Raw genomic sequence first — 14,480 nt, forward strand, 5'->3', positions numbered from 1 at the left:
GTGGGAGTGGGTGGGTAGGGGAGCAGAGATAGGAAACTTTCGGGATAGCATTTGAAATGTAAATAAAGAAAATAATAATAATAAAAAAATCAACCCAAAAAATGTTTTTTTTTTTAAACCAAACATATCAGAATTTGAATGGTATTGATCAAGGTAATTATTTAATCAAACAATGTTGCATATGATTGTACTGTCACCATTAATCGCCTTCAAAGACAGTTACACAGAAATCAATCTTTTTAACTTGAAGTTTTAAATGTGTGTCTGCATGTGTGTTCCTGTGGGTGTGTGCAGGGAGGCCAGCTTTTGGGTTGTGTCATTTCCTAGGTTCCAATCACTCTGATTGGAGCCAGCAATTTTCAGGACTGTCACTGCCTACCCCCCCCCCTCACTGGGACTGTACATGGACACTACCGAGCCTACAACTTTTTAAACACAGGTTCTGGGGAACTGAACTCGGGTCAGAAAGCAATTTACCAACTGAAATATCTCCAACCCTATTGTTTTAATTCTTTAAACCCCCAAATGTTACTTAATTAGGTCAGCAGCTTTTTAAAAAAGATCTTGGCTTATATCACTTTGAGATTTGAAAATTATATTAATATCACACTTGTTCTGTGAGTTGCAGATGTGCCAAAGGAGGATTATTTAAGGGTTTGTTTCAAACTCTAATAACATTCCCTAAAGACCTATTTATTTTTTCTGAGTGTTGACAGCATAGGGGATAATTCTCTCTTGGATTTATAAATCCTTGCTTTGTTTTAAAAGTAATCATATTACCTTACACCTATCGAGAGTAATGCAAATCAAATTTACATTTCCATCTCTGGAACTCTCAAGCACAAGAGAAGCAACTCGATTCAAAAGAGACTGAAATCAACATTTGTAGCCGGCACCGACAGCTGTCACAGTCATTACACAGTACCTCCACTGTGATGATGCCCAGCCTGGGCGCACTGGCTGGCTGGTCCTCTACCAGCTCTCTGTGCCCACACTCACAGCCTCTCAGGATGCACAAGCCTGTGCACACATGGAATTTGTGGTGGAGACCAGGAAAGCCAGGGAGGTGTAGGACAGATGAGAGGACACGAGAAAGATTCTCTGCATGATTAGCCAAACAATTCTCTGCATAAGGAGTTGATTACTAACCTGATAGAAAGAATGGAAGCTCCGCTCTCCAGGCTGTTGCACAATCACACGAGACTGAGAAAAAAATATTTTTAAAAAATGGTTAATCTGAAATTATAGGTATAAATGAAACAGAAGCAACCTTCTTAGAGAATCTTGTATTCACTGTGCATTAAAAAAAAAAAATCTGTGGCTAGTGGATCAGGTCTAGCTCAGTGGTAGAGCCCTTGCCTAGTAAGCACAAGGTCCTGGGTTTGGTCCTCAGCTCAGGGGAAGAGGGTGGGGGTAGAAAACCAAACCAACCAACCAACCAACCAACCAACCAAACAAACAAACCAAACTGTGGACAAGGCTTATCAGAGATGAGTGATCTCTATGGTTTCCCTGACAATATTTTAATAATTCTTTATGTTGTTTAAAATGGTTCCTTAATATTCATGAAAAGTGAAGCCTTTTTTTTTTTTTTTGGTTGTTGTTTGTTTTTTAACCTTCAGTCTCAAGACAGTATGTGCAAGTGGTAAGGATCTGAGTGGGGAGGGTGGGAAGGAATGCTGGGGAGGAACATTCTCAACATTCCCTTGTCCAGAGTCTGCTGGCGTTTCAAAAAGCAATGCCTCCTATCCTATAATAAAGTCACCCAACATGATCAGGCCCTAGGGACTCTGCTTAGACACTCTAAAAAGACTGTTCAACATGTATGTGCATTCAAAGTAGTCTTTTTGATTGATTATGTATACACAGTGGAATCATGAAACATTATGGAAGAAAGACGGGTAATATTTAGTGTTTCCTGTTCCTTTCCAGCTGACTCTGAAAAAGCACTCATTTCCTTAGTAGTTTAGCCTTGATATGACACTTATAGTAGCCCTTATAGTAGGGCTATAAGATGCTATGGTGTCGCTGGGATGGGAAACCCTTAACTAAGAAGCATCTGATTGAAGCACAATTCAAGGTAGAGGTGACTGTATGGTTTGGCTTACGGGACTGAGGGAATGAATGTGTGTCTTGCTGCAGACAGTAAGCAGAAACTAAAAGGAAAAATTCAATTTAGTAAAAGTAAACTGGATGGAGGATGGCACCATAAAACAAGCCTGGGTCTGAAGCTGGGCATCATGGTGTACTCCTATATCCTGAGCTCTTAGAAGCTGAAGCATGAGGATGGAGAGGTACAGGCCAGCCTTGGCTACATAGGGGAAGGGAGGGAGGGAGAGAGAGATTTGACAGGTTTGGAAGAATAGGCTAGCTTTGGCTATATAGGGGGAGGGAGGGAGGGAGAGAGAGGAGATTTGACTAGTTTGGATTTGATCTTACCCAAAAGTCGTCACACATTCTTCTGTCCCATGCACACCCCAAATCTGCCTGACAACACCTAACTCGATGCACCAAGTGCTCGTGTAAGGACACAGGAGGAGAGTCTCTTACCACGGAAGGCAGACTTGGAGACAGGTAATAGGATTAAACAGTACTTTAAAGCAATAAATGCAATTTCACAAATATTCTTTTTAGACACTCAACTCTCACAAGCACCCCCCTAGAAGTCTAGCACACACACCTTCTCCAGCAAGTAGTTATTAATATGTCCTCCAATGGGGTCTCCCTTGAAGTCAAAGTTGATATCCATGTATTTTCCAAACCTGCTGGAATTGTCATTACGATTGGTTTTGGCATTTCCAAAAGCTTCCAAAACGCAGTTTGACTTCAGCAACATATTCTTCACTCTTTAATGAAAATACATCAAAGTTATTATAAAAAATTCAGAGATGAAGACGCTTAGAAAAGTGGATGATCTTACCATCATCCTAGCCCTTTTGTCTGTGTTTCTAGTTCACTGACAAGATTCTTCTCACAGTCACACTGGAGGAACTAACCTGGCCTCCGACACAACCTGATTAGTCTCTCCCCCTAATCCTGCAATGGACCCTTCAAACTTCTGCCCATACATGACTGTGTGCTTTACAAAGGCATATGTGTAGGAACTGCTTGCTTACCAAGGTCCCCATGAGACGACAGAGCCCAATATGATCGAGAATGACAGTAAATTTACATAAGCCTTATCTGCTTTGTAAAAATGAAAGTAATTTAGTTCTTGGCTAGCTACTCTCCTGAGATTCAAAAGAAATTACAAAAATTTGATCAAATGCTCAAAAACCAGAAGTGGGAATAGGCCACATTTTATATATATATATTTTTAGAAGGCCTCTTTTGACTGGGTAATCCAGTTACGATGAAAATGCAAAATCCACACAAGTATTATCAAATTTAAATTCTTTTCCTTTACATCAGCTAGCACCCTGGATTCCGTCTGTCGAGCTGCCTGTGACAGATAGATGAGTTGCAACTCCTCAGTAAACTAATGTTCATTATCAGAGCTGAAGGAAAGAAAGTGCCTTTTCTCTCTCAGGTAAGGCTGCACCACATAAGAAAGCCGGCCATGCTGCTTCCATAGAAACAAGCAACCAGTACCGGCACCGGCACCGGCATCGGCACCGGCACCGGCACCAGCGGGTTACAGTTGTGACACTGATAGGGAGCCATGGGTCTGTCTCCCAGGGCCAGTTCCTCTCTGAGCATAACTTTAAAAAAAAACAACAAAAAAAAAAAACCACAAAGCAAGAACCTACAGAGGCTTGCACAATAAAGCCAAGCTGTGCAAATTCTAAGAGCTCTGCTGAGGTTGGAAACCTCAGCTAGAACCAGGACACTTTCAACTATTGCAAAGTGGTTTTAATTTTTTTAAAAAAAATGATAAAACTGGAAATTGATAATGTAATAGAAGTAAAAGCAGAGATATAACATGCAATGTGAGAATCAAAACAATTTACACATCAAATAAATAAATAAATAAATAAATAAATAAATAAATAAAATGCTGCTGCTGGCCAGCTGAAGCCTGGCCCAGTGTGCGTACTAGGTGAGGCCATGCCCGGCCAAGCCATGTCCCTGAGGTGCCTTACCTTTCTATCTCTGCTCTCTGGCTGGGGTTGGTGATGGCGGCGATATACTGCATGATGTACTTACTGGCCTCTGTTTTACCAGCTCCACTTTCCCCTACAGGGAAGAATCAGGCAGGGGTAAGCTCACTGTCAACAGAGCAATTTAAACCTTTGATGGTTTATTCATTTAAAATTCTGTGTTACTTTTTCTCCCTCCCTCCCCCCTCCCTTCCCCCTCCCTTCCTCCTGGCCCTCTCCCCACTTTCTTATTAAGTTATTTTGTCCTGTGCTGCTTCTAATAGATAGAAACATGTCTTTTAAAATGACAAGGAAATTTATACATGTCAAATCAGTATTTAATTAAGTTAAGTTATTTAGTTAAGTCAGTTATTTAGTTAAGTCAAAACATATCAAGGGGGGCTGGAGAAGAGGGCATTGGATCCGCATTACAGATGGTTGTGAGCCACCATGTGGTTGCTGGGAATTGAACTCAGGGCCTTTGGAAGAGCAGCCAGTGCTCTTAACCGCTGAGTCATCTCTCCAGTCTAGGATAGTTTCTTAAAATTTACTGGGAATAAAGTAATTAGTTACAAAGATCAGAGTCACGTGCTTGCAGGCCCAGCTACTCAGAAAGCCGAGAAAGAGAGCATGCCTTCTGATACCAGTCAGATCCAGCCTCTTAATAAAAAAGAAAGGAAAAAAAAAAGGAAAGAAAGAAAAATGAGAGTCTTAAACCAAATTACAGCAGTTTTAGTAAAGAAGGAAAACAAACTTGAGACACAAAGCATCATAGGAAAGGATGTAAAGGGTACCAGTGGTGGGAGGTCCCAGCGGTGGGAGCAGAGGGATCAATGTAGAAGTTCCTTCTGTGAGCATAAACACCAAAACTTCACTCACTGAGCTTTCTCCCAAGGGAATATTCTTTTTTTTTTGTTTTTGTTTTTGTTTTTTGTTTTTTTTTAAGACAGGGTTTCTCTGTACAGCCCTGGCTGTCCTGGAACTCACTCTGTAGACCAGGCTGGCCTTGAACTCAGAAATCTGCCTGCCTCTGCCTCCCGAGTGCTGGGATTAAAGGCGTGCTCCACCACATCCAGCAGGGAATATTCTTAAAAGTAGTTTAACCAAACAGTATTAACTCTCCCAAGGCTTTAAAACTACTTTTTAATAAATTATGTTATGGTTAAAATTGGGTGAATAGATTAATAAAGAATTAGATAAAAACAATTACACAGTGGAGTAGCTAAAGAGAATGTGCTAGTTTTATGGAAACCTTAATGAAAAATATATCCACTATACATTGCTGAATGGAAAAACTAACTTTGTAGTGGTAGATATATGCTTATAATTATGTATTTTTGTTTATTTATGCATGTGTGACTATGTACTTATACACAGAGCAAAAAATAAACGAAAGGGCACACGCTAACAATCTGCTACTTCTGGAATGTTGGGGGACACGACTCCCTCCACCCCCTGTCAGAGGGTCCCAGAGGATCATCCCCCATAAAAAGGCACGCTCTTGCCTCTGCTCACGGTTATTCACCATGACTTGACACTACGACTCACTACTGAAGGTACTGTACACTTTGGACCCGCAGGAATGAAGCTGGAACAGACCTGCAAGCTTTCTTTTTGCTTGCTTGTTTTCACTGTACCCTGAAGGTGCTACGTAGGCTGCCGATATTTAGTGTTCATCAACAATTTTACTCAGCTATGATTATTGTGAGCTACAATAATGGCATGAATGTTGGGGGGGGTGGACCAATTACTATCTGATTGGATTTAAGGCCCACTCCACAGGTGGAAACTTATGCCTGGTACTGTAAACTCAGCCAAGAACCTGTGGCTGGGGAGTCCATGGCCCTAGGGGAAAATCTACTATTGATACTTTTATAAATGGACTGTCTTCTAAATACTCATCTTCACACCCACAGGCTAATGCATCTCTCAGTTCCCATCAGAGAAGCTGCTTTTGCTGTGATAGTGGTTAATATAGAGACTCATAACTGTTGTCTAAGTTCACAGAACAAGGGTCCGGGTTGGACTTAACCATAAGTGAGCTATCTGCATCACAAAGCTCAAGGAGTATTATGAAAGAAGGGGTGGAAAGATTTTAAGATTGAGAAGTTGGGGAGGACTGCCATGAAATAGGGTCTTTAAATCATGCCAGGGCCTTTGTACTCATAACCCACACTAAATCACTGTGGTTGCCTCTACAGGACCATGAGAGTTCATGAGAGGCCACATTCTAGCGTGGATGGGGAAGCGGCTCACAAGGCCCACCCGTGGCTGAGGAGCTATTGACAGCTGATGGTCACTTCGGGGAAAGAGCATCAGTTCTTTTTAGAGGTGTGGATCCTGGCAGGTTCCTGACCATGGATCCTGACCATGCTCTAGTGGATAGCCCTACATCCATGTATATAAAGCCAGCAACAATTAGATCCAGGTGCATTGTAAACAAAAAAGAAAATGAGGTTAAAATGGGAGTGGTGGGAAGAGGAGGATGGGAGGGAATTAGAGATGATAATGATAAAATACATTGATAAGTGATGATAAAAAGTACATTGTCTACATAAAATTCTCAAAGAATAAAAATATATGTAAATAACAAGTAAAGAACTTCTTTATTTTTGTTCATAAATTTGTTTAACTGGTCAACTTTTTAAATGTTTTCAACATTTAAAAAACAAAACAGCATATTCCTAGGCTATAATTCTCTAACTCTAACACTAAGCTATTTAATCTTTTGACCCTTAACATTCTTATCTGTAAAGGAGAAAGATAACTATGCTACATACCACTTAAAGTTGTTTTGATAACCAAAATAAAATAATGATCATAAAAATATTTTGAAAAGCACAAAGTCACTAAAGTAAATGGGAGGTATTATTAGCATGGACAGAGATTCCCACAGTTTGAGAGGCCATCCTGGGCTCAGAAAAAGCTACTTTACTTGCCCTCATTTGGCTAGGCAAGATGCTGCAAAGGGCTCAGCACCATGTGGGTGGCAAGGCTCCCATTCTGTGCATGTGGGATGCAGTTCGCCCTCTGCTCCCTGAGTTTCGGAGCTTAGGGCTCAAGCTCAGGAAGCCCATTTCTACCTGTGTCTGCACCACAGCACCACTGGACAGAAACCTGTCTGACTTAGCGGCACAGGAGTGCATTATTTACTTTGTTTCATTCTGTTAACATCTGAGCTACTTTGGTTATGTTTTATCTGACACTTTTCAGGTGCTTCAGATAGGAGGTCTCATAGTCTACAAGTAACAAAAGACATGCAAGTATAATGTGTACTCTTTTTATCTGATGAGGCCTTATTAAGTTGCTTGGGCTGGTCTTGAACTCTTGAGAATTCAAGCAATCCTCCTGCCTCAGCCTTCAAAATAAAGACTAAAGGATGACCATACATGGTAGAAATAATTTGGTATTTAGTGTTCATTACTTTTCTGGGGCCCTATAAAATTTTTTAGGTTTCTAAGCTTTAAAATATATATATATATATATATATATATGGAACTCATCAATTGTGTGAATTCTTGAGTACAAATTTTTTTTAATACCTTTCAACTTTGGAACCAGGGCCCCCTCCAAATACCTGATATCATAACACAGGTGTCTTTTGATCGCCTCTTCATAGCCTTGTAAGCAGCGTCAGCAATAGCAAAGAGATGAGGAGGTCTCTCATAAAGCTCACGACCTTTATACTGCTCGATTGTGTCCCTCCCATAGATGTTCAGCACCTTGTATGGGTTCACAGAAACAACCACTTCTCCAATGAATGTGTAGATGCGTCCTTTCTCAAATCTGCACAGAAGCAAGAACAAAAGGTTGCTGTTGTTACACAGATGTGTGGATTATTTCCTCTTAGTTTATTAGCAAATGTGCCCAAATGTTCCAGTAACTGTTTCTGAACTGACAATTTATCAGCTCTCAATTTACTTTTAAAGACCACATTACAGTTTAGCATGGTGACTTGTGTCTATAATCCCATCTCTTAAGAGGATGAGACAGGAGAATTGCTGCGAGTCAAAGACAATGAGTTCCAGGCCATCTTGAACTACAGAGTGAGACTCTGTCTTAAATATAAACACAAATACAACACAAACAAAAAATCCAGACTATATTTGGGCCAGTCATAGTAGTTTATGCTTATATTCAACTATTCAACTCTTATAAGACTGAGGCAGTGAGGCAGGAGGATTACTGTGAGTTGGAGGCCAGCCTGGGGTACATAATGAAGTTCAAAAAACAACTAACAGCAGAGACCTTATCCTATGCCCTTCAGATGCCACTAATGAAAAAGGTCAGTAGGACTTAAAAGCCAGGTAAGAAGAGGAACTTAACACTTTGAAGGCTGTGGATTTCCCCTCCCCAAATACAGGTCAACCAAGAGAGAAATACTCACAGCTCTAGGAGGAAAAGAAATGGAAGGTAAATCAGGTGTTGAAATTTACTCTACTGGATTTTCAATTAAACAAGGCCTGTTCACATTTATTTCTTCTCCCTCTAGAAGCCTCACTAAATTGTCAGTAAGGAAAGAGTCACAGTACACTCCACAACAGAGGACTATATAGGAGACACTTCTGATATAAATCACACTGGTTTTTGTAGTGACTGTATAGATATAGCATGGCTTTTTCAGTAATCTTCCTTCTGTCCTTGGACTAGAGCAACACTGTAGAAAACACCTTGGACACAGCTTCCAAACCAGCAGGAAGGACTCGCAGGAATGGGACAACTGATTGAAAGTGTCTATATTTTTTAAGGTATATAATATGATCCCATTTTTGTCTGGATTATATTTACACGTGTGTCTATCTCTGTATACATTTGATAAGAGTAGACTTACGCATGGCAACATACTATAGAAAACATGGTGTATTTATCCTTATATACACACAGTGGGGCAGTATGAATGGGGAATGAGGAGGCTGGTGACAAAAGCCAGAGGAACAAAGTGAAAACAGCAAAAGCCCAAGGATGAAATTATAAATAGGGATGATAAATCTGTACAAAAATGGAATATAAAACATAGAAAACCCACACATACACAGTAACCCACACCTATAAGCATGTACAAACCAGAGCTTAACTCTTTCTCTCAAGTGATTGTTACCAATTCACTCCACCCGCGGAGAGGCAGAGGCAAATACAGTCAGTTTTTAGCATCCATTGAAGCCTGGGTTTATGAGCCCTCACAAATAACAAAGTCCTTGGATGTTTAAGTACTTTACATGTCCTAGATTTGTGGAACACCTTTGTACATACTTCTTCATATTTCATATAATCTGTAGGCTATAACAGTTCTTCATGTAATTTATGTGCTATCTAAATAGCTGTTACATTTTTAATCTGCAGTTGCATGGATGTGAGGATACAACATCTGTGGGAATGGAAGGAAGATTGCATCTCACTTCCAAGAGCTGAGTGAAGAGTGGTCACACAGGCAAAATGCTGGTCCTTGGGTAGTCTGTCTATTTATAACCAATGGGCAAGGAGAAATAATTAAGCATTTGGGACTGATAGGCAAAAATTTTAAACTTCCGTTAAGATGGAAAGTTGTCAGCTATAATTAAGACTGTAAACAAACAAATATAGTTATTGTGAACAATAAATTAGAACAAAGATTTTTATCAAGAAGTTAGCATGTATTTAAATAAGAGTTATCAACCAGTGAGGTTTCCTGTCTGCTTTTTTAATTGTGGTTTTCCCACTGACAGTCAAAACACTAGCTTTGGGGTCCTTCTCCTCTGGGCCTGAGTGCTCACATTACTAACAGCAGGGAGACCTTGTAAAAGTGATTTGACCTCCTTATGTTTCAGTCTCTCCAGCCGTACAATGGTATCTCTATCCCTCTATATAATAATTATATCCCTCTATCCCTCTGGCACTGAATAACTGTTTTTTCCCCTTTTTCAAAATGGCAATGAATTTTATTGTTCTATTATGTTATCCATGAAAGCGATGGTTATTTGCTTGTTTTGAGACAGGGTTTCTGGCAGCCCAGGTTGGCCTTGAAGTATGTAGCCAAGGTTGGCCTTCAGTCCCTGATATTCCTGCCTCTATCTGAAGAGTTCTGGGATTGCAGGTGGATGTTGATTCTTTACCAAATGTTTTTATTTTTATTAACACTGCCCCTCCTTAATAGCCCCGATAGCTGCAAGAATGGACTAAATGATCAATATGTCATTCATTGTCACAGCTACCAATCAACTGCAAGTTACCAACAAGATATCTATCTATACATCTTACAATTAGGGACCCAAAAATGTGAAGCTCAATGGTTATGATTGTGTACAGCTCCTGCAAAGGACCAGAGTTCAGTTTCCAGCACCCATGCCAAGTCACTCACAATGACTATAATTTTCAGTTCACAGGCTCCAATACCCTCCTTTAGCTCTCCAACTGCGCAAACCCAAACATACATATTTAAAAAATCCACAAAGAAATAAGAAGTAAGATTGACTACTCCAGTCTCTCTGATAGGATCTGCAAATACACAACACAGGCTCAGCAGCCATCATCAATGGACCGAGCAAGGACAGGGGTGTTTGTTTTTCAAAACACCCCAAATAGGAAAAAATAAAAGACAAAAACAAGCACCAGGGTCTTAGGGGGAACGTTACCTCCTGAGCTCCATACTCTGATGTAGAAACATCAGAAGGCACTCTCTTGCTGGATAGTTCTTACAGCCACGAATGGGATCATTTCTGAAGTTCTGGTATTAGTTTAAGTAAATAATCAAAACACATGTACACTAGCAGGGTGAGCAAGGTGTGGTAGCTTATGTCAACAATCTTTGCTCCTAGGAAGCAGAGGCAGGAGATCAAGAGCAGCCTAGACTACATGGTGAGACCTTGTTTCAAGAAGGTATACAATGTATAAGCTATTTGTTTAGAACCCACGTTATATATGAGTCATAATAGTGGTGTTATCTGTTGACTTGAAGGGCATTTCAGAGGCTCAACAAGATATGACATTAAATAAATGCTCCAGCAATTTGCAAAACTGATAGAAAGTTAGGCTTGAAATTCTAAACTGGTTATCAAATGACTTTGAACTTGATTAGGTCTCAAAACTACCACTAGATGGTGCCACTATCCACTGTAATATCATGTGCAATTTCAGAGGTACAGGGGAACAGAGAAGTAATGCAGTCGGTCCTTTTAGGACTTCCTTTGGGGAGGATCTGCAGTAATTACACGAGAAAGTGAATAAGAGACACCCTGTTCCAAAGGAACAATGAAAGCATTTTCTAAGATCTTTGTGTGTAAACCTGTTATGACAAACTGTCTATGTGTACTAGAAAGGGTATAACCCTAGATATCAAAATGGGAAAATAAGAAAATATTGTAGATAAATTGTTAACAACAGAGAATAAGGGAAAGACCATAAAACCATGTGTTATAGTAACAAATATTACCACACACACACAAAAAAACTCCTTCAAGTGAGGAACTCTAAAATCATAGACAAACTGTCCCAGTCACACAAGGTCCGGGCCCTTTACTTGACTCCTAACAGGCAATACCACCTCCATGCATGAGCACCTCTCTCCCCTCACCTCTCTAGGCCTTTGTCTTCATGGTCTTGTCACTGTTTCCCTTCACTCTGGACCCCTTCTCACCCTACACTGGGAAGATTCCCCTTGTTCTTCCAAAGTCTAAGAACCAGTTTCTCATATTCGTACTTATATATGTGTGTACCTTTAAATTAAATTAAAATTAGTTAAACATGGCACCCTCTTGTAATCCCAGGTCTCAGGAATTGGAGACAGGAGGATCAGGAGTTCCGGGTCAAAGTGAGTTTGAGGACAGCCTGGGTTACATGAAACTGTATATCAAAAACCAAAAAGCAATTAACCAAAGATAGCTTAACTGTCTAAAACTTCAGAAAATACTTATTGAAACAACTAGATATTTTCATTGGCTTCTAAATGAAACAAAAGTTCTAAAACATTTTTAATTAACATGTAGCAATGGAGAAGGTATTAAAGACAATGCTGCTGGAAGACAAATGTACAATACCACACCTCCCACCAGAATGGTCCTGACTCTGGTGACTGCTGAGTGTCCAGCACCTTGGCTAAGCTGGCTAAGCATAACTGAGGTGTGACCGGTTAGCCTCTGTCCATCTCCGGGCATCTGCTACAGAGCTGGCACCCACTCGCTGTCCTTTCCCCACCAGGATGTGGATGGGGTGGCTCGTGATCCTCTACCCACTGTCTGTGAGTGAACTCCACCTCTGGACATTGGTGGCATCACTTAGAGCTGGACTGTTCAGTTATTAGATTCATTTTCTGTGAGTTCTCTCCTGCTTCTTCATATGTGAACAATAAACTATGCATTTGAAAATGGAAAAAAAAACAATACCTGGTAGAAAAATAGATAGCAGGTTGGGAAAACCAAAAAGCACAAGGCATTAGTGTGGGGAATTGAACTGCTTGAACTGTGTTTCCCAACAGCATATTAGGAAGTCCTAACCATCCTATGATGCAACCTTATTTGGAAACAGGGCTTCTGCAGATATAATCAAGATGAGCTCATTAGGATGTACTCTAACACAAAACTTTAAAGAAGGGGAAATGTCACATGTGGACACATACAGCCATGTGAGGCAGCACAGGTCAAGGAAATGAATACCATGTACTCCCTCCAGAAGCTAGAAGAGCCCATAAAAGGCTGTTAGAGAGAACTTGTTTCTGCCCAAACCTTGATTTTTGAACTTCTTGTCTTGGGACCATGGACAATAAATTCCATAGCAACCCTAGAAATACAGTTTTATCAAAATGAATTCCATGAAGATGTATCTTTAAGCTTTCTTAGAAAAAAATCAATCAAGTCAGTAAGATATACTTCTCCTATCATCAAGTGACTTGGCAGCAAATGGTGTTACAAGAACTTGAAGTCCTTCCTGGGAATGGCCGATCCCTCCCATAGGCACGATTGTGACTACCCTCACTCCTGATCTACTCTCCACATTCCACCAAGTGTGACCTGAAAATATACAGTGACTAGAAGTGTCTGGTTTTCAATCATTTCAGTGAGAAGCCACACCCACTGAATGCGACAGGTGGAGGTATGACTGATGCAGACTAAGAAAGGGGAACTGGACCATCTGAAATGCAGATCTTTCAGTACACCTGCAAGTGTTACAAGGACCTGTGACTAAGTCAATAAGAAACTACAACCCAATTCAGGCTGGGTNATCAATAGCCCAGACCCTTCAGGAATGAAAGTAAAGGTCACTCTCCAGATAAAGGACCAAGACTCATTGACATGCTTGCNGAGAGCAGAGGAAATACAGACAGGTAGAGAAGAAAGAAGTTATAATGCCAGCTTATGATCATGTGATCAGTAACAGATTATAATAGTCATGAATGTTTTTGTCCTATTAACAATATTCTTNTTCATACATTAAATAGAAATGTGTAGTCCTTTTCTATTTATCACTGTAAATAGAAGGTTTTTATATAACAATGATTGAGATCATGTTAGAGGTTATGTATTGGTAAACCTATATCATGATATTTAAGTTAAGGGACATTAAAGGATTAAACATTCCTAAAAGGACTTCTCTGCCAAAGCTCTTAGAAGCCTAGAAGAATGCAGTTTAAGCTCTGGCCAGTGCAATGACTGGGTATTATACTTGCTGGGTTTGATTTTGCTTTGATGTGACTGTTCATTGCTATGGTCTTGTCTTTTCTCTTGTGGAATAAAAATCTCTACTTGGTGCCACAATACTTGAATGGATATTTATATGAGCTTACCACTAAGAGACTTGTGACTTTTATGGAAACTCCCAGGAATCTACAAGGGTGAGCCTAGCTAAGACTTTTAGCATTGGAGGACAGATTCAAAACCTAAACTGGTCATCTTCTGTAATCAGGCAAGACTTCCAGTGGAGGGACTAGGACACCAACTCAGCCACAAAAACCTTTGATCTACAATTTGTCTTGCCTACAAGATGTGTTGAGGTCAAGGTAGTGAAGAAATTGTGGGTGTGGCTACCAATGACTGGCCCAGCTTGAGACACATGCCACAAGAGGGAGTCCACCCTTGACACTGCCTGGAGGGCTAGAACCCAGAGGCTGGAGAGCTCAGAGGCCTAGGATAAGAAATTATTTCTAAAGGTATTCTGTTAAACTCAGAGATTGGTGCCTAGCTCAGTTGTCATCAGAGAGGCTTCACCTAGCAACTGATGGAAACAGATGCAGAGACTCATAGCCAAACATTAGGTGGAGCTCAGGGAATCCTGCAAGAGGGGAGGAAGGAATATAGGAGCCAGAGGGTTAAGAACACTACAAGCAAACCCACAGAATCAACCAACCTTGGCTCACAGAGCTGGAACTAACAACCAGGGAGCCTGTATAGGACTGACCCAGGCCCTCTGCCTATAAGTTACAGTTCTGTAGTTTGG

The 14,480-nt window shown here is 40.5% G+C and overlaps 1 protein-coding gene across 1 annotated transcript in view; it reads right to left on the reverse strand.

Moving 5' to 3' along the window:
- Myo1d (myosin ID) overlaps positions 1 to 14,480 on the reverse strand; it is a 285,134-nt gene that overhangs the window by 196,590 nt on the left and 74,064 nt on the right. The window contains exons 2-5 of the mRNA XM_021211724.1: positions 7,657 to 7,865; positions 4,083 to 4,176; positions 2,681 to 2,846; positions 1,150 to 1,203 (exon numbers count right to left, since the gene is read on the reverse strand). Coding sequence (XP_021067383.1) covers positions 1,150 to 1,203; positions 2,681 to 2,846; positions 4,083 to 4,176; positions 7,657 to 7,865 — 523 coding nt within the window. The remainder of the gene's footprint in view (positions 1 to 1,149; positions 1,204 to 2,680; positions 2,847 to 4,082; positions 4,177 to 7,656; positions 7,866 to 14,480) is intronic.

This window comes from Mus pahari, chromosome 14 (assembly GCF_900095145.1).
Source record: "Mus pahari chromosome 14, PAHARI_EIJ_v1.1, whole genome shotgun sequence".
In the NCBI taxonomy this organism is placed as follows: domain Eukaryota; kingdom Metazoa; phylum Chordata; class Mammalia; order Rodentia; family Muridae; genus Mus; species Mus pahari.